Source organism: Canis lupus, chromosome 2 (genome assembly GCF_011100685.1).
Source record: "Canis lupus familiaris isolate Mischka breed German Shepherd chromosome 2, alternate assembly UU_Cfam_GSD_1.0, whole genome shotgun sequence".
Lineage (NCBI taxonomy): Eukaryota > Metazoa > Chordata > Mammalia > Carnivora > Canidae > Canis > Canis lupus.
In genome coordinates this window covers 5,439,233-5,463,869 of record NC_049223.1, presented here as the reverse complement: position 1 = coordinate 5,463,869, position 24,637 = coordinate 5,439,233, and the positions used below count along the sequence as shown (strand labels likewise).

General features: G+C 38.4%; 1 protein-coding gene across 4 annotated transcripts in view; it reads left to right on the top strand.

Annotated features, from left to right (window-relative positions):
• MYO3A (myosin IIIA) overlaps window positions 1-24,637 on the top strand; it is a 246,154-nt gene that overhangs the window by 49,008 nt on the left and 172,509 nt on the right. For all 4 annotated transcript variants that reach the window (XM_038529759.1, XM_038529758.1, XM_038529760.1 and 1 more), the window contains 3 exons: window positions 15,004-15,080; window positions 18,046-18,191; window positions 21,349-21,414. In XM_038529759.1, coding sequence (XP_038385687.1) covers window positions 15,004-15,080; window positions 18,046-18,191; window positions 21,349-21,414 — 289 coding nt within the window. The remainder of the gene's footprint in view (window positions 1-15,003; window positions 15,081-18,045; window positions 18,192-21,348; window positions 21,415-24,637) is intronic.

The window sequence follows — 24,637 nt, the reverse complement described above, 5'->3', positions numbered from 1 at the left end:
CCAAAAGTCACTGAGAATCTGGTAAGTTCCTAGAGGGATTCTTCAAGATGGGCAGTAAGGCACAGAGCATATCACCTGGGCCTGGTCTGAATAAGAGTCACAGCCAGACCCCAGAGTGTTCTCAGCTCCAGTTGAAACCAACGTGAACCTTAGTCTGCTCAGAGGAATTACAGGAAGCCCTGCCTGCAGGAAGAGAGGTGGACCATGAGCTCACCTGATATCAAGGCCAGTGAGGGAGGCCAGTAGCCAGACAGCAGGTACATGACTCCAGAGGCTAGAGACCCACCACTCTGAGGACCCTCCCTCTTTTCCCTGCCTGAAGGTCTTATATGTCATCCCTTATCCTGTATGCATGGTACCATCTTCAGGAAGGAGGGAGGAGAAAGGTTGCTGTCTGAGAGATGGAGCAGGCTTTCATCCAAGAGAGACTCAGCTCCATCTGAAAGGACGTTACAGGTTTATTAGATCTGACTAAGGTTTACTGCCTTCCCAGTCAGTAGGTAGGAGCATAAAGAGAGGCCATAACAGAGGCAAAAGGAAGAAACTACAGTTTCTCTGTGTGTTAGTATAGTATTATTAAATTTTGCAATCAGTTACAGACATGATGCTTTTCCTGCATAGAAACTTCCCTTTATTACTATGCCCAGCCAACTTCTGCTTGCCTTGATGAGCACCTCCCCAACACCCCCTACTTAGCTTAGCCAACCAGTTGTCATGCTTGATTGCAATCACATGTTTGATTTGACTACCTTCCCTGCTAAACTATAAGCTTCACGATGACATGGTCTCTGTCTGGTCTAGCACTTTGTACCTAGAGCCAACCATAGTACTGGCACCTTGAAAGTAATAAATACTCTCAAATGAGTGAATGAATGAGAGGTAGGATTTTCCATACAATTGTGTGACCTTGAGAAAGTCAGTGACAGTCTCCAAGGACATCAAAATGCTCATCTACAAATAGGAAAAAAGAATAGTCTTTATCTCATATGGTTGATTGCTGTGATGAATAAATGTCATGGTACAGGCAAACTACTTAGTATAATTATTGACAGTAATTTTAAAAATTTGAGTTATTACCATTATCATGAAATAGTATTCTCAGCCCCTAGGTCAGTGTTGTACACATAGTAGGTACTTGATAAATAGTAAATAAATGTTTTTAAACATAGTCGCTAAATACTGAAAATATGAGTTCCCAAAATAGCTTTTTTCTGTTTCAAAAATAAGTAGCCCTTTGCTAGGATAAATCCTGTATTACTTTAAGTATGAAGCTACTTAATTAAAACTGAGATTCAGTTTGCTAATGCTAGTTATGAATACAGCCTTTAAGAAAACCCTTTTTGTTGTTAAATGGATATGTTTTTACAGAAATCCCCCAGACACCCCAGAAAGTAAAAAGACAAAGGAGCTTGTAAACGTTATTAATGAAATACATTAGCAGTCACTGGTATATAATCAATCAATAAATAATATGATCTCCCAGTAGGTAAACCCCTGTAGGCAAATTGACTAATGTCTGGAAAAGCAGTCTTTATCTGGACTGGAAAATGAAAGAGAGACTAAATTTGAAGGGCAGTTCTCAGTTCTCATTTCTATGGATTTCTCTCTGGGGAACTTCATTTCTAATAGGATAGTTAACATTTCAATACAAAAGTACAGAATGTACTTCTTGTGATTTATTTAGACATTCTTCTTATGACAGAATATTTTATGGCTTTAAATCTCTTATTAGCCACATGCCCAATTTTAGATCAAATCCCCAATGAGTAATGTAGGTCAAAGAGAAGTTGTGATTTATTTATTAATAACCCACTTTCAGCACCAAGTGAGGCAGTCATACCTGAACTTGAAAGCTGTGAAGTTCCTTTCATTCCTTCCTTTCTCCCCAAATAATTCAGAATTAAAGCCTTTAGGTGGGAGTGAGCAGGCATGGGAGTGTGGGGTGTGGCTCAGCATGTGGCTTGGGCCTGAAGTGGGTAAGGAATGCATCTACGCTGGGAGGTGGTTGTGGTGCTTGGTGAGGAGTGCTAAGTCCCCGAATGGGACAAGGAGAGCATCTTCCTAGGAAGATGATGATGACAATCACATCAGGTTGTCAGAGCCCAAGCTGGGTAAGAGGGACATTTGTGTAATGGTCAAGATGGAGACATGAGGTTGTTACATAAAGAGGGATTAATACCTTCAGGAAATATAATGAGAACAAGGGGAGTCTGGTTTCTTTCATTTATTTATTTATTTATTCATTCATTCATGACAGACATGGAGAGAGAAAGAGGCGGAGACGCAGGCAGAGGGAGAAGCAGGCAGAGGGAGAAGCAGGCTCCATGCAGGGAGCCTAACATGGGACTCGATCCTGGGTCTCCAGGATCACACCCTGGGCCGAAGGCAGCTCTAAACTGCTGAGCCACCCAGGCTGCCTGGGAGTCTGGTTTCTTAATGTTAGAGAAAGGAGTTACAAATATGGAAAGGAAGAAAACTGAACTCAGTAGTGTTTGATTGGAATCAGAGGTATCAGTGTGAATGCATGGTTTTCAATTTATAGAGACAAATATAAAAATAAATATGGTGGAATGTGCATGTAGGGTGTGTGTGTATGCCTGTGTATGTGTTACTTAGCTATTTCCATTGAGAGGGCTAGCAAACATTGATGCCCCAAGAACAAGCCTATCAAGCACATAACTCTTGGTTTTTAAATATAATTCTCAACTAAGAGGAAGCCAAGAGTCTTGGAGAAAGGCTGACTTTAATGGCTGTATTAATGATACAGCCTGAACCTGGAATTTAATGTGCCAAAAAGGAAAGAAATATTAAAAGAATAATGGAGATATGTTAAAAGGACATAAAGGACAGAAGCCACATTGAAGGAATTCTCACTGGCAAACCTGGGAATACTTGAGCATCAAAATAATGGTTATAATAATGGTAATGATGATAACCCACTGAATAAAATAGAAATTATTAATCCATACTTGGATACTTACATATTTAAATAAATGAATGGAGAAAAGCAAAGGTTTTTCCTTACAGGAGAATGCCAACTAATAAATACAGAAGGAATAATACTGATAAATACAGAAGGGATAATGAAATTTATAAAGTTATCATTTGGCAATCATCATAGTAATAATTCATCCCAAAACTTCAGTGGATCCAGTGAACTAGTACATTAAGTTTTGGTTAGACACAGGATATTTACATAGTCTCAAAATACTTCATAAAATACATAATTACAAAAGAAAAACAAAACTTTACATCAGAGAAGCCACACAAGCAAAACTTAATCAATTGTTCAAAGTGAACACAACCAATAATGTGGAAGTGGAAAATCACGTACCATGGGGCAGGTGCAATGGAATGACCTGAGTATCACTTCCGTGATCTTCCCACCAAAAATATAATCATGAGAGAATATCTGACAAATCCAAATTCAGGAATATTTTAGAAAATAAGTAGCCTGACATTTTGAAAAATGTTGAGGTCATAAAATTCAAGGCAAGATTGAAGAACTCCTCCAAATTGAAGGAGGCTAAAAAGACTGTGACCGCTAAATGCAACACATGATCCTGGATTGGATCCTTTTTTTGTAAGGACAGACATGTTTGGAACAATTGATGAATTTTGAATAGAGTCTGTAGATGAGACGGTAGAAATGTATCAGTATTAGTTTCCTGACTTTGTTAGTTGTACAGCTGGTGTGTAGGGGCATGTCCTTGTTTGTAGCAATCACACACTAAAGTCTTTGAGGTTAAAGGAGCATCATGGCCTACTTATAAATGGTGAAGGAAAAAGGTTACTTGTACTTCCCTTGCCAACTTTTCTCTAAGGTTGAAATTATATCAAAAAACTTCTCTAAACTATGGAATAGAGTTGGAGATTGAGCATAGAAGTCAAAAGATATTTATATACGTGCCTAAAGATACTATATATATATGTGTGTGTATGTGTGTGTGTGTGTGTGTGTGTGTGTGTGTGTGTTGGTAGTTGGATGTTATGAATCCTGAAAATTTGAGAGCTAGTGCTTTATTTTTTTAAGATTTTATTTACTTATTCATGAGAGACCCACAGAGATTGAGAGAGAGGCAGAGACACAGGCAGAGGGAGAAGCAGGCTCCATGTAGGGAGCCCGATGTGGGACTTGATCCCGGGACTCCAGGATCACGCTCTGGGCCAAAGGCAGGCGCCAAACTGCCGAGCCACCCAGGGATCCCCGAGAGCTAGTGCTTTATAGAATGAAGTAATGAGGAAAAAAATAGGAGGAAGAACCATTTTTATTTTTATTTATTTATTTTTTAAAGATTTTTATTTATTTATTCATGAGAGACACAGAGAGAGGCAGAAACATAGAGGAAGAAGCAGGCTCCCCTGCTGGAGCCTGATGCGAGACTCCATCCCAGGACCCCAGGATCACGCCCTGAGCCAAAGGCAGATGTTCAACCACTGAGCTATCAGGCACCATATTTAAAAGTTGGCAAAGCTTTAGAATTTTCATACCTATACAAAAATTAATATTTCATTCAGCTAGAATTTATTTTTGTGCTTTGGGGAGATGACCTTTATTGGAAAGAAAAGACATTTGTAATTCCTTAGTTACCTATAGCAGAACCACGAATAAAGAGACTGTTTCTTTTATAGCTTTGTGGTTCCAGCTGATTTTAGTATATGTGCTACCAAAGCAAGCACTGTGGTTCCAGCTGAACCTATAGGCTTAAGTATTCCAAACTGAACATTTTCCAAAGTTGAGGTATGTTATTTAACATTATAGATAATGTTGTATGTGTCAGTCAAGAGTCTGCGTTGTAAGGACAAGAAAACCAAATGAGTTCCAAAAAAGAGTAAGATAGAAAAGGCAATCCCATAGATAGGAAGAATAGGACTCAGGGGACTGGAACCAACAGAAGAATGGAAGGCAAGACCTGTAACCACTTGCTGCCTCTTGCTCTCTCACCAGAGAAAACAAATCTCTCCTCTCTATTCTCTCTGGGTGTCTACACACCAGCCTCTGGAGTTTTCATGTTGTACATCATGGCTACTCAAAATAGCAGCCCCAGTCTTCTCAGCCTATATGACCTGTGGGTCCAGTGCTAGCAGCTAACTGACCTGGACTTTTAGCACCCCAAAGCAAAAGGAATTTGAAGTAGGACAAGGAGCTCAGTTGGACAACCTAGGTCAGATGAGCTTTTTTGATCCAGTTAGCCATGACCAGGAATGGGCTGTTGTGGTATAAGCAAGCCTACCTGAACCATCCCATTTTGCAAGTAGCTGTGAATAAAGAAATATTTTTTTTTAAAAAGAGGGTTATGGCAAAGGAAAGACAAAGATATTCTCTAAATATTCTAGATAACATGTTTTCTGATTGATGCACACAGTCGTATATTCCAAGAGATAGTCAAAATTTTAGTTTTCTTAATTTTAGTTTTTAATGGTTGAAATTAAACTACATGAAGTATACCTAAAAATTCTATTATGAAGTCAAGAATGGATTTCAGATGTTTTGAAAGAGTTTTTATTTTTTAACGGAGAAAAGAAAACTTTATATTTAGGGATTTACCCAATATTAAAACAAATTATCTCAATGCAGCTGTAGAAATTTTAATAAAAGTATGCCTCTCCATAGAATGATGACCTTAGGTGAATCAAAGAGGATTTTCCTTATATTTTTGTAAGAATCACTTCTTTGCTCCCTCAGTTTTTCTTTTCTTTTCTTTTCTTTTTTCTTTTCGTTTTTTATTTTATTTTATTTTATTTTATTTAAGAGAGGGAGGGAGGAGGAGGTAGAGGGAGCAGGAGAGTGAGAACCTTAAGCAGGCTCCATGCCCAGTGTGGAGCCCAACACAGGGCTCAATCTCACAACCCTGAAATCATGACCTGAGTGGAAATTGAGAACCTGATGCTTAGCTGACTGAGCCACCCAAATGCCCCTAGTTTTTCTTATTATAACTCAGTGTTTTGGACTAAAATTACATGATTTTGGTCTGCAGCTTTAAAATTTCAATTCCTGAGAAGCTTCAAGCAGAAAGATTTTTATAGTAGAGCAGGAGACAGGACAGTGGGAGAGGGGATTGGGGATAAAAGGGCATGAAAAAATAAGAGATCAGTGATGATAGAGTACCATAAATGAAGAGTATTCTATATACAGTTGACCCTTGAACAACACAGGTTTGAACTGTGCAGATCCACTTATACATGGATTATTTTCAATACAATATAGTAATGTAAGTGTATTTTCTTCATGATTTTCTTTTTTTAAAGATTGTATTTATTTATTTGAGAGAGAGAGAGCACAAGCAGGAAGAGCAGAGGGAGAGGGAGAGAGATAATCTCTAGCAGGCTCCTTCACTAAGCATGGAGCCAATGTAGGGCTTAATCCTGTGACCCTGAGATCATGACCTGAGCTGAAACCAAGAGTCAGCTGCTTAATTGACTGAGCCACCTCAGCATCCCTGTGATTTTTTTAAATAATGCTATCTTTTTTCTAGCTTAGTCTATTGTATGAATACAGTATATAATACATATGACATACAAAATATGTGATAATTGACTATTTATGTTATAGTAAGTTTTCCAGTCAACAGCAGACAATTGGTAGTTAAATTTTTGGAGAATCAAAATTTATATGCGTATTTTTGTCTGTGTGTGGGGGATTGGCACTCCTGGGCCCCCCATTGTTCAAGTGTCAACTATACTCAGTTATATATATATACTCAGTTATGTATATATGTGTATATATATATATATATATATATATATATATATATATGTAAGTCCAGTACTGAGGTCCAGTACTATACATATATACACATGTACAAATGTGTATACATGTACACAAGTACAACAAATTATGTATGCACAAAGTCATACATAATCAAATGACACATACAGCTCGAGGTGTGTGGTTTATATGTTTAAAGCCAAGGAGAGTACAGTGAGCAGCGTGATCTTGATGTCTTTCTTAGAGAAAGTACTACACACTCTCCATTACAAGGTATGAGCTGAGTATTAAAAAAAAGTGAAAGATCTAGTTCCAGGTATACTGGAGAGAAGACAGATTGCTAAGAGAAATCACATTAGTATGGATAGGAGTAGTGGTTGCAGAGAATCACTTACCTTATGTCATCTTACAGAAAACTAAAGCTAGAGATAACCTTGAATGTCGTTTGGTATATTAAGTATGAGAATGTCAGAGATTTTCAATATCCCTTATATGCAAAACCTTATGTGAATACGAATTTCCTAGTGAGAAAGTATAAAGCTTTCACAAAACTCACAAAGTAGTTCGTGACCTAGAGGTCATAAAGAATCATTGACTTATTCCAGTCTCCTAAACTGTCAATAACAAAACAAAAACCTGGGCTGTGAGATGCATCTGAACTAAACCTCATTGCTTACCTGCCCTCTGCTAAGTCTCTGCTCTGACTGATGACAGACAGTGACATTTGGGGTCTCCTGGAATTAGTGTCAATTAGTGTCAATACAGATTTAGCCTCTAGCAATGGAAAAGTCTCCTTATTTCCGTTTCCTCAGGGCACAGTCACCCATTACAAGGCCATTGGTCCCTTTGGGGAAGGCTGGAAGACAATTTAACAGTGTAAATTTTTGGCAATATACTGGGGTTCTTTCTCAAGGGGAGACCTCCTCTTCATTTAAAGGTTCTGGGTCTGTAAATCAGCTCAAATTTTGGGATAGATTGAGGGACACATGAGTATTTTGATGATTCATGTTAGACTTGTTCACTTGACTTAGAACTATTTTGCTTTCTAGATTAATGTAAGAATTTAGTAGGCTTCCCATCTATTTTACTTTTAGTAACACCAAGATCAACTGGGCAACACCATAGATGTCTGCAATTCAGAGACTTCTGATTGCTGCTTTGGCTCTGCTGCCCATTATGGTGACTGTGCCCACCTTGCCTGTTGAGGACCACCACTTGGCCCCTGCCACTGTGTAATCCAGTTACTCCTATTGCACTTAGCTTTCCTAATTAAGCGGCAGCAGTTACTGTTGTAAGTTCTAGGCTATACAGAAAAGTGATATCAGAACTCTCAAAGATGCCGGGGTCCTCTCAAAAATGTGTTTCTTGCCATTATATTGAAAGGCATGTCCTCTGGATGCTCCCTTGTTGGGTGAGGAGGTCTTAAATGAAAAATCCTCTCTAGCATTCCAGTCTTAGGTCTTCGAGTCTCTTCTTCAAGACGAGTGTAGTTCTGGCATTTCAAGGTCACTTACTAGGGCAACTTTTTGGTCTATGTCTGAGCCAACCAGCCAACCCTTTCTGACTTTCTAAGCTACAATATTAAATGCTTAGTCTTTGCTTAGTAGTCCATATCTGCAAATTCAGCTTGATCCAAGTTTATGTTCCTTCCACCATTACTTCACATCCTTAATAAGATGATTCTAGATTTGGCTTTCAGTGATCTCAACTCTGCATCTACTGGAGAGAAGGGTCTCTTTCAGGGAGGACATAGAAGCTTTCAGGTCATTTATGCAGCAGTGCTGGAGCTGGAAATTTAAATCTCTGAGCTCATCCTTTCTTTCCCCTCACTTTGTCCAGCGACATAAGTAGAAACCAGCCAATTTTATTATATTCATTAGTTTGACAAAATGTTCAGAAATACCAACACGAACCATAAGTATTTGATTAGAAGTATCCAATGCTGATATTTTGTGTACCTGTTGCCACATCATGCCATGGACTATAAGTGTTCTTTACTACTGGAAATAGAGCCATTAATGTCTCTAACCAGATTAGAAAGCGAATTCCAGGGATCCCTGGGTGGCGCAGCGGTTTGGCGCCTGCCTTTGGCCCAGGGCGCAATCCTGGAGACCCGGGATCGAATCCCACATCGGGCTCCCGGTGCATGGAGCCTGCTTCTCCCTCTGCCTGTGTCTCTGCGCCTCTCTCTCTCTCTCTGTGACTATCATAAATAAAAAATTAAAAAAAAAAAAGAAAGCGAATTCCAGAAACCCCAGAACCAATTTAGAAAACTCATCTTTATGATTCTGTTCCTCTAGAACCACTCTTAGTACCAAAATCTGTATCAGCCAGGGTTCTCCAGAGAAACAGAATCAACAGGCTATGGTGGGTGGGGGTAGGGGGTGGGAAGGGAATTGACTTGTTTTAAGGAAAGGTTCATGGGACTGTGGAGACTTGGTGACTCCAAAATGAGATGTTAAGCTGGCAGCCTGAAGACTGGGGAAGTTAGTTTGAGTCCAAAGGCAGTCTGCTGGCAGAAATCCTTTTTACCCTGTGGAGGTCAGTCTTTGTTCTGTTAAGGCTCTTCACTTACTGAATGAAGCTTATCCACAGTATGGAGGATAATCTGCTTCACTCACAGTTAATTTCATCCAAAACACACCTTCATGGAAACATCCAGAATAATTTTCACCAAATACCTGGGTACCATGTCCAGATTAATCATCAGACTCTCCTGACTTCATCAACAAAATGAGGATATTAGATAGTGTAATAAAACGTATGGCCTCTTCTTATTGAAAAAATCTGTATTTTTATAATTCCAGTTCTCATTCCTGCAGTATTTTATTTTTAGCAACAGCAACAGAATCCCATGCTATTCCCGTTGCCCTCTTTAGATGTCAAGGTTTTGCTGTATTTTTATCACAAATCAAGTTCCCTGAAGTTGTCTGGTCTGTTGAAACCATATGGGAAACCACATATTTAATGTTTCTTCTGACTCCCTAAGGCTCTTTGAGACCTCTTGGCATGTATTTCTCCCTAGAAACAGGATGTATGCAATAGGGAAGAAAGTGGCTGTACAACCATCAAACAGCCCAGGGAGGCTTGTTGGAAGGGCTACAGATAGCATGAAAAATGGATCATCATCCTCTCTTCTAGCCTGTTTTCTGCTCAGCCCTGATCTCTCTCTGGCCTCCTATTCCTTCCAATAGCCTCGCACTATCCCAACTTCCTGCCTGAAATTTTCCACCTTTTAGCATCCTCTCCCTTGAGACACTTACATAACTGTTTACTTTGGCAACTTATTCCATTATTTCCTCTCTAGACAAGATGCTTTTCTTAATCCCCTTTACTTCCTAGGGCTCCTGAACTCATCATTTGGACTCCTATTGCCTTTTAAAGTAATTTATGGCAATCTTTTAAAATAGAATTTGGCATTTTTCTACCTTCTTAGCTACTTTTCTTGTGAGAATTCATACCAAAAAAAAAAAAAAAAAGCCATTTGTCCTCAGGAAACTTACTTTTCTCTGTAGCTGAAGTTTACTAACCTGAAAATGAACATGTTAGACTTTATGACCATTAAGTTGCCTTCTTAGCTCCAAAGCTATTTGTTTGTGTTGGTAAAATAATGTTGAGGTTTCACAATGGCAGAAACATTCAACACACACGAAATTTGGTAAATGCCTTCTCTGTCACTCTTTCATAGTTGGGTATGTGTCTTGCTTTTTGTTTTTGTTTTTTAAAGATTTTATTTATTCACAAGAGACACAGAGAGAGGCAAGGACATAGGCAGAGGGAGAAGCAGGCTCCCCACCGGGGAGCCAGATTAGGGACTCAATCCCAGGACCCTGGGATCACAACCTGAGTTGAAGGCAGACGCTTTACCACTGAGCTACCCAGGCATCCTGTATGTGTCTTGTTGTTAATGTAAAATCATCCAATGTTATCAGATTTAGGCGTTTCTTTATTTCTTAAGATTTTTTTTTATTTGAGAGAAAGAGAGCATAAGTGGAGGGGAGGGGTGGAGGGAGAAGCAGACTCCTCTGAGCAGGGAGCCAAATGCAGGCTCAATCTCAGGACCCTGGGATCAAGACCTGAACAGAAGGCAGATGCTTAACCGACTGAACCACCCAGGTGCCCCGACTCAAGCGTTTCTTATTTTACCTAGTGGCATAGTTCCTTTGTCACTTATGTGGGAGTTTTGTTATTCCTTCTTCACATTCTGGGCTACATTTTCTTGTTTCTGTACTGTTTGTAGTTTTACAGTGTCTTTTTACCTTATACAACCAGGTGCCAGTGAAAACATTCTTTCTGCAAGATCCCAAAGGCCACTAAATGATATGTGAGACCCCATGAGCACTGTAATTTATTACTCCTGCATTCTGACCAGTGGTCTTTGAAGGCGGTGTCAATACCAAAGTGATTGCAAATCATCATTGGGGTGCAGAAAAAAATTCATATCTAATTATGACATATTCATGATATAGTTATTATTTAATCTCATCCTTTAAAATTATCTTCATATGCTTCAGAATGCATACATTAATGTAATAGTAAATATATAGAGAATATCTATAGCTATATCTATATTGAGTATGCTTGCTCAAAAGTTTCTTCTTTGGGATGTGTGATTTTTTTTTTAAGATTTTATTTATTTATTCATGAGAGACATAGAGAGAGAGGCAGACATAGGCAGAGGGAGAGGCAGGCTCTTGAGCCAAAGGCAGACGACGCTCAACCACTGAACCACCCAGGCAACCCATGATGTGTGATTAAAGAGTTTGGAGGCCATTTTCTTAGAAAATTCTTTTTTTTTTTTCTTAGAAAATTCTTAATCTCATAGTAATATATAAATGTAATATAATCTGATATTAATATAAAATCTAATGACTCTTAGGCTTTGTAAACTCATTATTGACTATTACCCTTATTAATTTGCTCCTTTATATGTAAAATCATTTGGGTCTTGTATTAGTTAGAGTTCCTTGGTTGTGAGCAACAGAAACTAACTTTGACCAACTCAGGCAAGGATACTGAAAACAATACTGATAGGCTTACAGAGTCAAGGGAGAAAGAAGTTGGGCCATCTGACCTCCTAAGAATAGAGCTATGGGAGCCCTGGTCCTCAGGAGCAGCATCATCTGGACTCATCCTTAGGGCCCTGCCATCGGATGACTTAGCTCTAGTTAACTCCTCTCCAAGTGTGCACTCCACTCAAGATTCACATTTCCAAGAAAAGGAATCTGAATGGACTACCTTTGGTCACATATCACATCCTAAAAAAACGTTTTTTCCAGTATCCTTCCATGTATATTTATTTCCTGTGGAGGGTGGCAAGAAGGTCCTTTCTAACCATCCATGTTTATAAATTCAGACACTGGGACATGACTACTTGCTAAGAAATGCCAACTTTAGTGACATAATCTTTTCTTCATATTCAAAAAGAGAATAAAAATATCACATGATTACTCGAAAAGGTCATTTCCATGCCTGGAACAAAAGTTTTGATTTTTTTTTTTTTATTACTTGGTTGGGTTTTTTCCTTTCCCTTTACATTTCAGTTAAATGACATTTGAATTATTATTATTATTATGATTTTTTGACATTTGAATTCTTAAACTATCTTTATGAAATTGAAATAAAAATGTTCGGTAAAGATCAAGTATAATGTAAATTTAAATAAGTAAATAGAGCCCTTAAAATAAATCTTAGTAAATTTAGAATCAATTTTAAATTGAATTGACTTTATCTTTTAAAAAAAATCTGTTTATTTATTCCAGAGAGAAAGAGAATGAGAGAGAGCACAAGCAGGGAGAGGGATAGAGGGAGAAGGAGAAGCAGACTCCCCACTGAGCAGGGAGCCAATGCAGGGCTCAGTCTCAAGATCCTGAGTTCATGACCCAAGCCAACGACAGATGCTTAACTGACTAAGACACCTATGTGCACCAAATTAATTGATTTTAAAATCCATTTGTGGGGCACCTGGGTGGCTCAGTTGGTTAAGTGTCTGACTTTGGCTCACGTTGTGATCTCAGAGTCCCTGGTTCCATGTCAGGCTCCACACTTAGTAGGGAGTCTGCTTGTCCCGCTCCCTCTGCCCCTCCCCACACTCATACTCTGTCCCTCAAATAAATAAATAAAATCTTAAAAATTTTAAAGATCCATTTGCTTTTCCCACTTATGTAAATAAATTACAATAGTCTGATACTATCACAAAATCCAAGCTTTATCACTTCTACTTTTAATTCATAGAAAAAGACAATATGAAATGTTTAGATTTGAATTTAATTTTTCTGGGGTGCCTCAGTGGCTCGGTTGGTTAAGGCATCAGCCTTCAGCTCAGGTCATGATCCCAGGGTCCTGGAATTGAGCCCTGCATCGGGCTCCTTGCTCAATAGTGAGCCTGCTTCTCCCTCTTCCCTGTCTGCAGCAACTCCTGCTTATGTTCTCTCTCTCTCTCTCTCTGTCAAATAAATAAAGAAAATCTTTAAAAATAATAAATAAATAAACAAATAATTTAATTTTTCTGAAGGTTAAAATCCCTGCAGTAGCAGTGGAGGTAGAGGGTATATTATTCTGGAGAAATATGCCATTGAGTGATAATTCTCTTTCTTCAGATAGTTAGAAAATGTACAAGGGAGAATCTTCAAGCACAGATTAGATAATCTCCTTCGAATTTGAAAAATTATTTAGTGAGGATATTTTTTCTGTCAAATAACTTTTTTGAAGACCCAATTTGAAGGCCTTAGATGAAGATTCTGTTTAGGACAGGATTTATGCATCATTGGAATAGATTAGTTAATTGTGAGATGCAATTAATGTGGAACTGAAATGTACTGCCTATCCCTCTGCCCAAGTATATTCCTCCAATATTTAAGCATATTTCCACCACCAAAATACCCTTTTGGCTGGAAATGGCCTTTAAGTGTTAGGATAAATGTCAAATGGCAACTTGGAAGAATCAAATGTATTCTGATTGAAATCTTAATTAGTGTCTTTGTCCTACTTGGCTTATAAGATAGATAGCCAGAGCCTAAAATAAATGTGACACCTAGCAGGTACTTTTCAAAACAGGGAAATCAGGGGGCACCTGGGTGGCTCAGTCAATTAAGTGTCTGACTCTCAGTCTCAGCTCAGTTCATGATCTCAGGGTCATGAGATTGAGCCCTGTGTTGGGTCTGCACTCAGCATGGAGTCTACTTGAGATTCTCTCCATCTTCCCCTCCCACTGCTTGCTCTCTCTTTCAAATAAATAACTAAAGTCTTCAAAACAGGGAAATGAGAGAGTAGAAGCCTATGGTTTTCATGTAACCCATCAAATTCAGAGCAGGTTAGGAGAAGAGCACTGGACAGCCAGAGGCCACCAGACCTGCCTGCATGGAGAACAGGACTGTTAAATGTGAGGAGAGACTTTATTCCTATTTTTCTTAAGGATCAGTTATAATTATATCTAACCAGGTGTAATTAGTGGGATGACATGATTGAAATATTTGGTTATAACTCTTCATTGTAGTCTGTCCTGCAGTCTCTCTAAAGAAAAAGAACTGAACCTATTCATAGTGTTGGATTAAATAGATACCATTAATTTGAAACTTGTAGACAGGTATGATTTGTCTGAAGGTGATCATGTAATGGAAAATCATTTTATCCACATTCACAAGTAACCTACTATGTACATACCACTGTAGAAAAATTCTCAAATTCACCAGAACTTGGTAGTGGGCAGAGAAAGGAGGAAGTAGAGGAGGAAGCATATCATTCAAATAACAATGACAGGGGCACCTGGATGGCTCAGTCGTTGAGTGTATACCTTTGGCTCAGGTTGTGATCCCGGGTCCAGGGATCAAGTCCTGCATCAGACTCCCCACAGGGAGCCTAACTTCTCCCTCTGCCTGTGTCTCTGCCTCTCTCTCTGTGTCTCATGAATAAATAAATAAAATCTTAAAAAAAAAAAAACAAATAACAATTACATGCCAAAGTATGTTTTAACTGTCTCCAAAGACAGTTAAAAATGTAGAAGGTCAAAAAATAGAAGTCAGTGTGATCAGGAGCAGATTAACTGTCAGCATAGGTGAATAAAACTTGAAATGGGTCTTTAAGGATGAAGATATTTGGATACGAGAAACAGAAAGAGGACCATTCTATATTTTGGCTATGACAAAATCCTGGCTTAGATATTTTAATGTGAAGTTCAAGTCCTATGGCAGCTTTCAAGGAACAGAATTTTAATATTAGTTCGTAAGCAAATTTACTACAAGTGGAATCTCTGTGAGCAATTAATGCAGGAATGAAGTGTTCTGTCTTTCTTCCAGGTGTGTCTGCACAGCTCACCAGCACTCGGTACCGTCGGAATACATCTGTAGGAACACCATTTTGGATGGCTCCTGAGGTCAGATAGTTTTGGGAGGAGGGACAAGTGTAATATTTGAACCTTCCCAACCTTCCTTTTCATGTATATCCTATCTCCATGTGTGCTTTGGAATGTAGCAGAAGAAAATGTCAGTTGTGTTGTTTTTATGCGAGATTTTTGCATGGGTTAGAAAGAACGTGGAAGGTGCTTAATAAATGAGCGGTGAATGATGATGTGAATAAATGAAGGATTGAACAAATGAATCAGATGAAGTAAAGAGAAATTGCTTGCATTCTTGATTTTCTATTAAATTTACTTTTAACTGCTTAGTATGTCTATATTATTGATTTTAGATTCTGGTTTTACATGATAACAGAAATATTATGAAAATCCCTAGCCTTTGTTTAAGATCATATTTTTGCTTATTAACCTGTATAACAGGTTCCTCCACTAAGTCAGTCTGCTTGTGGACAATGCTCAGCTTTAGTAGACTCTTTTCAAACCATTACCTTTGGGAAGTTGTGGATAAACTGCCAAAAGTGCTGAGGGAAAAAGTTTTCTAGAGTCCCATCTTCTCTCCACAGCCACTGTTAATGCTTTAATCTTTTTAATTATGTTTATCAGTAAAGAACACTTATGTTTTGAAAGCTCTTTCTTCAACCTCTGGGAAAAGTTCTGCTATTTATTTACCATTTTCTAAGGAGTGAAGGGAGGAGAAGTGGTTCAAATACTACATTAATATTGCAAAATCTTAGAATTAAATGTGTTTGAGCATTAAACCCTTGTGTGCTGTTTCTATTTTAATACTAATTCAATTATTACTTGCAAAAAAAGTAAAATATAAATGGAATATAAAACATGGAGAAAGGATACATTATCTTAAGAACCTTTTAAAAAATCCAGTGTATTCAAAAAATTTTAAAGGGTGTACATCTTGGAATAAAAATAGGAAGTGTAGTCAGTCATATAAACAGAAATAAAATTGAATGAGAGAACCTCAAAGCGAGAGCTTCTTCAGTTTGTTCTGATATATTACTAGTGTTTTAAAAGCTTATGAAAACATTTAAAAAATGAGAGATTAATAAAATATAGGGATAATATTAAAGTGTGGCTTATTTATGTATATTAACAATGTACATAATAAATACTATAATATGTAATAACTACTATTTGATTAATATTAAATATTTAATAGTCTAGCTTTATATTTTCCATGTTACAGTAACAAAGCCATTGTTATATGTTTAAGTTTACTTTTAGTAAAAAAGCAATTTTGATTAATGGACCTTAGAACCACTCTATAAATAAAAGATTTTGATCTATCTAAAATTTAATTACTAGAGTATTAAATGAGTTAATAATTAAAATCGACACTCTTTAATATGCAATTACCAGACTGTCATTTTACTGGTAAGTCATTATCTATTGTTAGTAAGCCTCCTATAGCACAAACAGGATTTGAAAGTGCTTTTCTGCTTAACAAGCCAATGGATGTTACATAAAAAAGATAGGTTCAGTGTGGTCTTTTCAAGCTGTCATGTCAATATGTTTATGTTCGATTTTGTGCATATTATACTCATTTCTGCAATAAACATATTCCAACTTATGCATGATTGGCAATATTTCAATAAATTTCCATTTATCTACAATTGTTGAGGTGTACGTATTTTGAATAACCAGCTCTCTAGCTCATGAAGGCATAGCATATATATCAGCTCTATGTTATTAATGACAAATCTCTTAGAATTAGAAAGCAGCAAGGTAAATAAAATTTAATATATTCTCCATAATTAATGGCTTAGAATTATTTTAGTGTTTTTAGGGCCTCAGAGGCAAGATCATTTAATTATGAGTTGAAAAGTGAAATTCTTGATTTGACATTTTAAAATTAAATTCTAGTTCAAACGTAGCATTTGTAGCATTAGTTGGTTACATAAAGCCATCCTTCCCAAGCTGGAGTCTGTCAGGATAAAAAGGGTAAGGGAAGTAGTGACAATAGTGACCATATAATTTACAAGCCATGACACTTTGCAGAGAAAATGGGGATGGTATTTTTTTTGGAAGATTTTATTTATTTATTCATGAGAGACACAGAGAGAGGCAGAGACATAGGCAGAGGGAGAAGTAGGCTCCCTGTGGGAAGCCCAATGCAGGATTCTATCCCAGGACCAAACGACCTGAGCCAAAGGCAGATAGATGCTCAATCACTGAGCCACCCAGGTGCCCAAGGGGATGGTATTTATAATAACTCTAGGAAAGCATAAACCAAGGATATCTTAGGCAAATTGGGACATAAATTCACCCAAGCTTTTGGCAAGATATTCCCAGACCACATGTATGAAGCCATCAGATAATGAAAAAATTGGTGAGGCAAAATACATTTTTATACTAAGGAAGACAAAGATACACAACAGGACATTCATATGAATGTCTTTTTTCATTTTTAACAGCTTCTTTGAGATAAAATTCACATATCATAGAATGAACTCATTTGACATGTGCAATTTAATGATTTTTAGGTGTATGTTTATAGGGTTGTACAGCTATCACCACAGCCTAATCTGAGAGCATTTTCTTACCCCCTAAAAGAAACCCCTTAACAGTCACTCCTCATCTCCTTCCAAGTTCTCCTATACTGGGTAACCACTAATTTGCTTTTTGTCAATAGAATTGCCTATTCTGGACATTTCATGCAAATGGAATCATACCATTTGTGTCTGGCTTCTTTCTCTTAGAGGTGTTTATGCATGTTGTAACATGTATTAATAGCCCATTCTTTTTGATGACTGAATAGAATTCTGTTATATGTATACACAGTATTTTGTTTATCCCCTGCCAGTTGATGGACATTTGCGTTGTTTTCACTTGGGGCTATTATGACTAAAATGGAATATTTGTCACATGAATTTTTGATATAAAACTTAGGACTTTTATGCTTGCTTTTGCTACAATGCTTGCTAAACTCAAAAACTTCACCTTTTTTTTTTTCTTCATTTTCTACTAGGTGATTGCATGTGAACAGCAATTGGATACCACTTATGATGCCAGGTGTGACACATGGTCCCTGGGGATCACAGCCATCGAGCTAGGGGATGGAGATCCTCCACTGGCCGACCTGCATCCCATGAGAGCACTTTTCAAAATACCAAGGTCAGAGGACTAACATGGGGTACAGTATCTGTAGCCCATCTTACTTACTCCAGCCAGTGAGTGCTCATTAGGGAAATATTCAATATATTTCAGCAAGTTGAGAGCACAGTGGCCTGGAATATCATTCTGCCTCTTCTGAGACAATGTGTTTATTCAGTGGCTTCGTTTCCCTGGTCCAAGTAAAAGCTTTCTCTTGATCCTCAGAAGTCTTCCTTTGGCAAGGATTTGATCTCAGAAGGCAGTAGTTCTCCCACTCTTCCTCCATTCCCCAATTTTTTTTAAAGATTTTATTTATTTATTCATGACAGAGAGAGAGAGAGGAAAGACACAGGCAGAGGGAGAAGCAGGCTCCCTGCTGATGCTGAGCCTGATGTGGGACTCGATCCCTGGTCTCCAGGATCACACCCTGGGCTGAAGGCAGGCGCTAAACCCCTGGGCCACCCGGGCTGCCCCTATTCCCAAATTTTTTAGGAAGGCTGTAGGCCACAGTTGGTGCAATAGTGATTGGCTTTGTTTCACTCTATCAATCCAATAATTTTATACTACTTGCTAAGACTTTGGAAGTTTCAAATGATATTATTAATAAAATTATATACAAAATTTGCTGATAAAATAGTAATGACTTTAAATATGTTAATATTTGAACACATTAATATAAAACAGTAAACTTAGAATAATCTCTTTGAAGCCATGAAAGCACTTTCCTATCTATGTAGACTCCTCCCCTTCAGTGTGTATATTAACACTCTTTCCCTTCTTTATCCTATTACTAATTAAAGACTATTTTTATGTATTTTTGGGGTAGTTCCTAGATGTTTCAGGAAACTGATGTGAAAAGACTGCCTATTGTTATTATATATGTGTTATCTTTTAAGGACTGTGTTAAAGGATTGTACCTGGTACTATAATCCCAATGGAATGCATACCCAAGGCCTATGGTGACAGGGGTCCAGGGCAGTGGTAGGGTGGTATGTTATATAGTTTTATGAAACAAATTGCGTCATCCTAGTGCCTATAGCACATGGAATCATATATATAAACCCCTTGGGAATAGTTCTCCTCCTAAAGAAGTAATGCCAATATGTTATATTCATGTCTAAATGGGTCCTTTAGGAATATTTGGCATGTATTTAAATTAGTATAAGACCAAAGAATTTGAATGTATTTTTAATTTTATCTTTGAACTTCCTGTCTGATATATATGTTCTGAATTATAGTGTCTTACCATCCTTTACATAACAATTTCAACATAAATCTCAGGCCTAGCTGTTTGTAAAATATACTGTTTATTTGGTAAGTGGGGAAACAAGATTACAAAAAAAACAAAACCTGCCATATACCAGGTCTAAGATATTTCATTAAATTTAAAGAAAAAAAAATCTGTTTCCTAACTCCCACTGTCATTCCATCTGTAAGATGAAGCCCTATAACTTCTTGAGCCATTTTAATTATGGTTTAAGCTGCCATAAGTAGTTGGACGTGGTTATTCTTGGTGATGACACCAGATGGAGGAAGGAGGACACTGCTGCTGTTTATTGTACCTGTGAGCCAGGTGCTTCTGTAATATAGGTGAGGTTTGGTGGGGTGAGGCCTGCAGCGATGACCAAGAAAGAATTCTTGAGATGTTTGGTGCAAAATGGTGGTTTTACTAAAGCCTGGGGACAGGTCCTGTGGGTAGAAAGAGCTGCTGTCCTGGACTTGTGAGGGGTGGCTGATTATATACTTGGGAGTTGGGGGAGGTAAGGAAAAGAGAGGTTTCAAAAGGATTTTCATATGCCAAAGAGGACTCACAGGATATTGGAGGCCTTGCCATTGTCAAGGCAAGGTTATTTTTCCCTCTAGTAACGCATGAACATGAAGGCAGTTGGGAGGTCCCAGGAGGAATGTCACACTTAATCCACCTCAGAATTGGGAAGCCGGGAGGTTTGCAGGGTGTCAGCTTGTGCTTTGTCCTCAGCAGTTTTCTGTTCCCTCATCACTCTTAACTTACTTCTTCTTACTTCTGCCACCAGTATGTCTCTAACATGAAGGTCTTAGAACACTAACTGTAGAAATAATTAGAAAAAAACGGGATCTGAAAACATACCTAATCCGAATGTTTTAAAATCATCAAAACTTTGTTATACCCAAAGCAAGCCAGTAAATCTCCAAGAAAGGAAATTTTTAGGAGGGCAAGAAACAAAAACAAGACTACTGGGAAAGAGAATTCCTTCTTTTAATGTGCAAATCAGCAATCTTCAAATAGTCCTAAGAATTGTACAATGAGCTCGAGGCGTGATCCAGGGAAGATGAGTGGCTGCACTTTTCTTTAATGAGCCTATACAAACTGTACACTAATTTCATTAGAAGCTATTTAAGGAGTAATGCAGAACTGAAGACAAAGTGTTTCCATTCCACTAATGAAAACAAAGAGCTGTTAAGGATTAGTGTAAAGCCATACTTCAGCAAATTCAGCTATCATGGTTGATCAATGCTGCTTGATTACAGAGTTAGATCAACCTCATTTCCAAGTGATGTGCCTTCCTATTCATGAACATGCCAAAAAAGAAAAAGTCTTCTTTGGCCTAGAAATAAAGGGAACTGGTAACAAAATCTTTTAAGTGGCATTCAGAGCTTTATAGCTAATCATATTTTCCAGTTCCTTACTTTTGTAACTTTGTTTCCAGCAACAACAGAACAACTCCAAAAGGCATTCTACTATGCCCCTGTCTGCTACAGTTTCCCTCGTATTCGGAATGACACACCTTTCAGGTCACCTCTGTGTACTCTGGATATTCCTCATGAGGCTTCTCCAGTACTCAAAGTAAAAAACAAACAAACAAAAAATAATTCCCCAGTATTTGCTGTTTTTGCTTTGCCAAGTATTGATATTTGCCTCTAGGGCACTCAGGTAAAAGCAAAAAGATTCGTTAAAAGAAAAAAATGATCAGTTAGAAAAATTGGGTTGTATATGAAGTGCTTTCAGAGAAACAAGGAAGCTGTCATTTTATATGAAGAATGATTAATAACTAATTATCTGTCTTTGAATTGGAAAATTGTGGTCATGCTTGATAATGCCTAGCAGAACCTGATTGCAGTGATGCACCAGTCTGTCCTGCTCTGATTTTGCACTGACTGACCAATGTGCACAATCCAACCTTGATGCTTATTTTTCTAGGAATCCACCCCCCAAACTAAGGCAGCCTGAGATCTGGTCAGCAGAATTCAATGACTTCATTAGCAAGTGAGTAACAACGGAGTGTTTTTTTTTTTTTTTTTTTTTTCAACGGAGTGTTTTTTAAAAACAAAGGGATACCATCCTGCTAGAACTTTGAAATGTGCCTTTTACAACCTTTCCTCTAAGCTTCTGAATCTCCTCCTCATTTCTTATCTGTTGAACAGCCCCAGAGGGTTTCCATTATTGTCTTGAAAACCAGCATTTGTACTGTCCTCTGAATGTTCAGTGAATCCATTATTCCTCAAATAATGATTTTAGGGTCATGTTCATTCGCCTAAAGATAGTTATTCTTCTGAGGTTTCTTCCTTGTCCATGAACACATCCTTCCGTCTACTTGCCTTTTGCAAGCTGTGGCCTCTGCATGTCCCCCTCCTCACCTACCATCTATTCAATCAGTATTTTTAACCCTTCATTTATCTGCATCACTTGTTCCCATCAAAGGAATTTTCATTGCAATTGGTGAATCTGATAATTGTATCAATAAAATCCTTATGTATTTGAAATGCAGTGAACATTTTCTTTTAAAGATTTTATTTATTTGAGAGAGAGTAAGAGAGAGATCACAAGCAGGGATTAAGAGTAGAGGGAGAGGGCAGCCCCGGTGGTGCAGTGGTTTAGTGCCACCTGCAGCCCGGGGTGTGATCCTGGAGACCCGGGATCGAGTCCCACATCGGGCTCCCTGCATGGAGCCTGCTTCTCCCTCTGCCTGTGTCTCTGCCTCTCTCTCTCTGTGTGTGTCTCTCATGAATAAATAAATAAAATCTTTAAAAAAAAAAAAAAAAAGAGTAGAGGGAGAAGCAGATTTCCTGCTGAGCAGGGAGCTGATGCGGGACTTGATCCCAGAACTCTGGGATCATGACCTGAGCCAAAGTGCCCTGTGGTGAACATTTTTAATTTGACAAATATTTAGCATAAGTGTAGTGCCTCTGGACAATCGGCTGGAAGATATGAGTCAACAGTTTTTAAATATCTGTTCCATGAACTTGTTTTCAAAATCTTTTTATGTCATCATAAATGATGATGATGATGATGATGACGACAACGACAATGACGATGCTAATGCGGAGGATGACCCCAGGTTATAAATAGGAGGCAGGGGACATTAAGCTTACATATATAAGGGGTGTCTAGATGGCTCTGTCTGTTAAGCATCTGCCTTCAGCTCAGGTCAGGACCCCAGAGGATCCTCCCTGCCCCCCAGGCTTCCTGCTCAGTGGGGAGTCGGCTCCTCTGCTCTTCCCTCTCCTTTTGCCCCTTACTTCCTTATGCTCTCTCTTTCTCTCACTTGCTCTCTCTCTCAAATAACTCAAATAAATAAATAAAATCTTAAAAAAAATCACAAGTGTCAGATACCACTCAAAATGTAGAAAGGGCAAAGAAAGTGAAGGAACTAGTTATAGATGTACTACAATCATTGGGTGTTGTTTTTTATAAGATTTTATTTATTCATGAGAGACACACAGAGAGAGAAAGGCAGAGACATAGGCAGAGGAAGAAATAGGCTCCATATAGGGTGCCCGATGTGGGACTCGATCCTGGGACTCCAGGGGTGTGAAAACCCAAGGATTGAGAGTCCACTTTGCTCCCCGGATTTCTCATAAGCATATATTACTGAGTATCTACTGTGTGCACTACAGAGTGTTTGATAAAGTGCAGTCAGATTTCATATGTCTTGGGAGAACCCCTGGTAACTTTGAAGGTCTCCCCACAATTCGTAATTCCCCCCCACGTCTGCGGTCCCTCCACACAGATCCTCAGTGGAACGTGGTGACGTTGACATGTGTCACACCATTTTACCTCCGAGAAACATTTCCTGATTTTCTCCAGGCAGCTGGTTAGTATCCTGTCCTGTGTGCTATCACTGGATTCTGTTCCTCTTCCATTAGTAACCCTGCCACTTTTGCTTAGCTGCCTGTTTAGATGTCTCTCTTCCCAGCTAGACAGTGAATAACTGCAGGGCGCTGAATGTGCCTCACTTGTCACTGTAATGCCAGTGTCCGGCAGAGTGCCTGGTACATACCAGCTATTTGATACAGTTTTACTTGGATCAAATAATTTCATATGTGACTATAATCAATCGATCGAACGAGTGCTGCAGATGTCAGAAGTGCATGCATTCTGTTAAGCTAAATGGACGCTAAGAGCACTTATTCTTATTTTCAGATACTGTCATCCTTATTCCTTAACATATTTTACCATCCCTGGGAAATATGTTACTGGTTAAGCCCAGGAAAAGAAATTGCCAAATTATCATCCCCAGGGAGAGCAACAGTATAGATTAGAAATGCCAATGCCCTAGTCAAGCCATGGGTTTCTTCTTCCTCTCTTTTTTTTTTTCTTTTTCTATGTCCCCAAGTGCCAGCTGAGCTCTGACCAGTTGTCTCACAACCATAACTCCTCTGAATCTCAGGGTTGGAACAATACTAGAAATTGATACAGCCCAAACCATACCCAGAGTGTAAATCCTTCTGGAACATGGGTGCTGAGTGGTCATCCCATCAGGATATCCTCATCCCTAATAAAGGTGATCATCCCCAGTGCAACCCATTCTAACTCTGATAAGCCTCAGTATTGAAAAGTTCTTCCTTATACTGACCTGAAATCTGTTTCTCTCTTAATTCCACGAATTGATCCTGGGTTCTTTGTCTCTTGTAACCACAGAAAGCTAGTCTAATCCCTCTTCCAAATATTTGAAGACCTCTGTTGTGGCTGATTAAATGTCCTCTTTGTTCAAATGTCCCTCCCATGTTGCTGTTTCAGGTGTTCTCACTAGCTTTATCCTTTCTCATGCAATGATCTCATTGAGCCTACTGATAGGTGTGGCATGCTTTAGTACCTGTGAGATATATATGTGTATATATATATATATATATATATAGAGAGAGAGAGAGAGAGAGAGAGAGAGAGAGAATGACAAAAAATATCCCCTGATGTGAAGTTTCAACATCCCCAGAACATTATTAGCCTCCTCAGATAGCTTAGCAGTTTTATCACGTAGAAAGAAATAGATCAATTGAGAAGCCTTTAAAAGTATTAGGGGAGGGAAACAGAAAAGTTTGTTTTAATTTTAGATAAGCTTTCAAACTGTAATGACTTCAATGCCTCATTCTTTAGCTACTGACTTGTAAAGGAGACTTTGCAGGGGAGGCCTCATTTAATTACCACTAGGCCAAAATGCTTGCTGGAGCCCTAGGGAGTGGAGTTGAGTCAGAAACTGGTAACTCTGCAG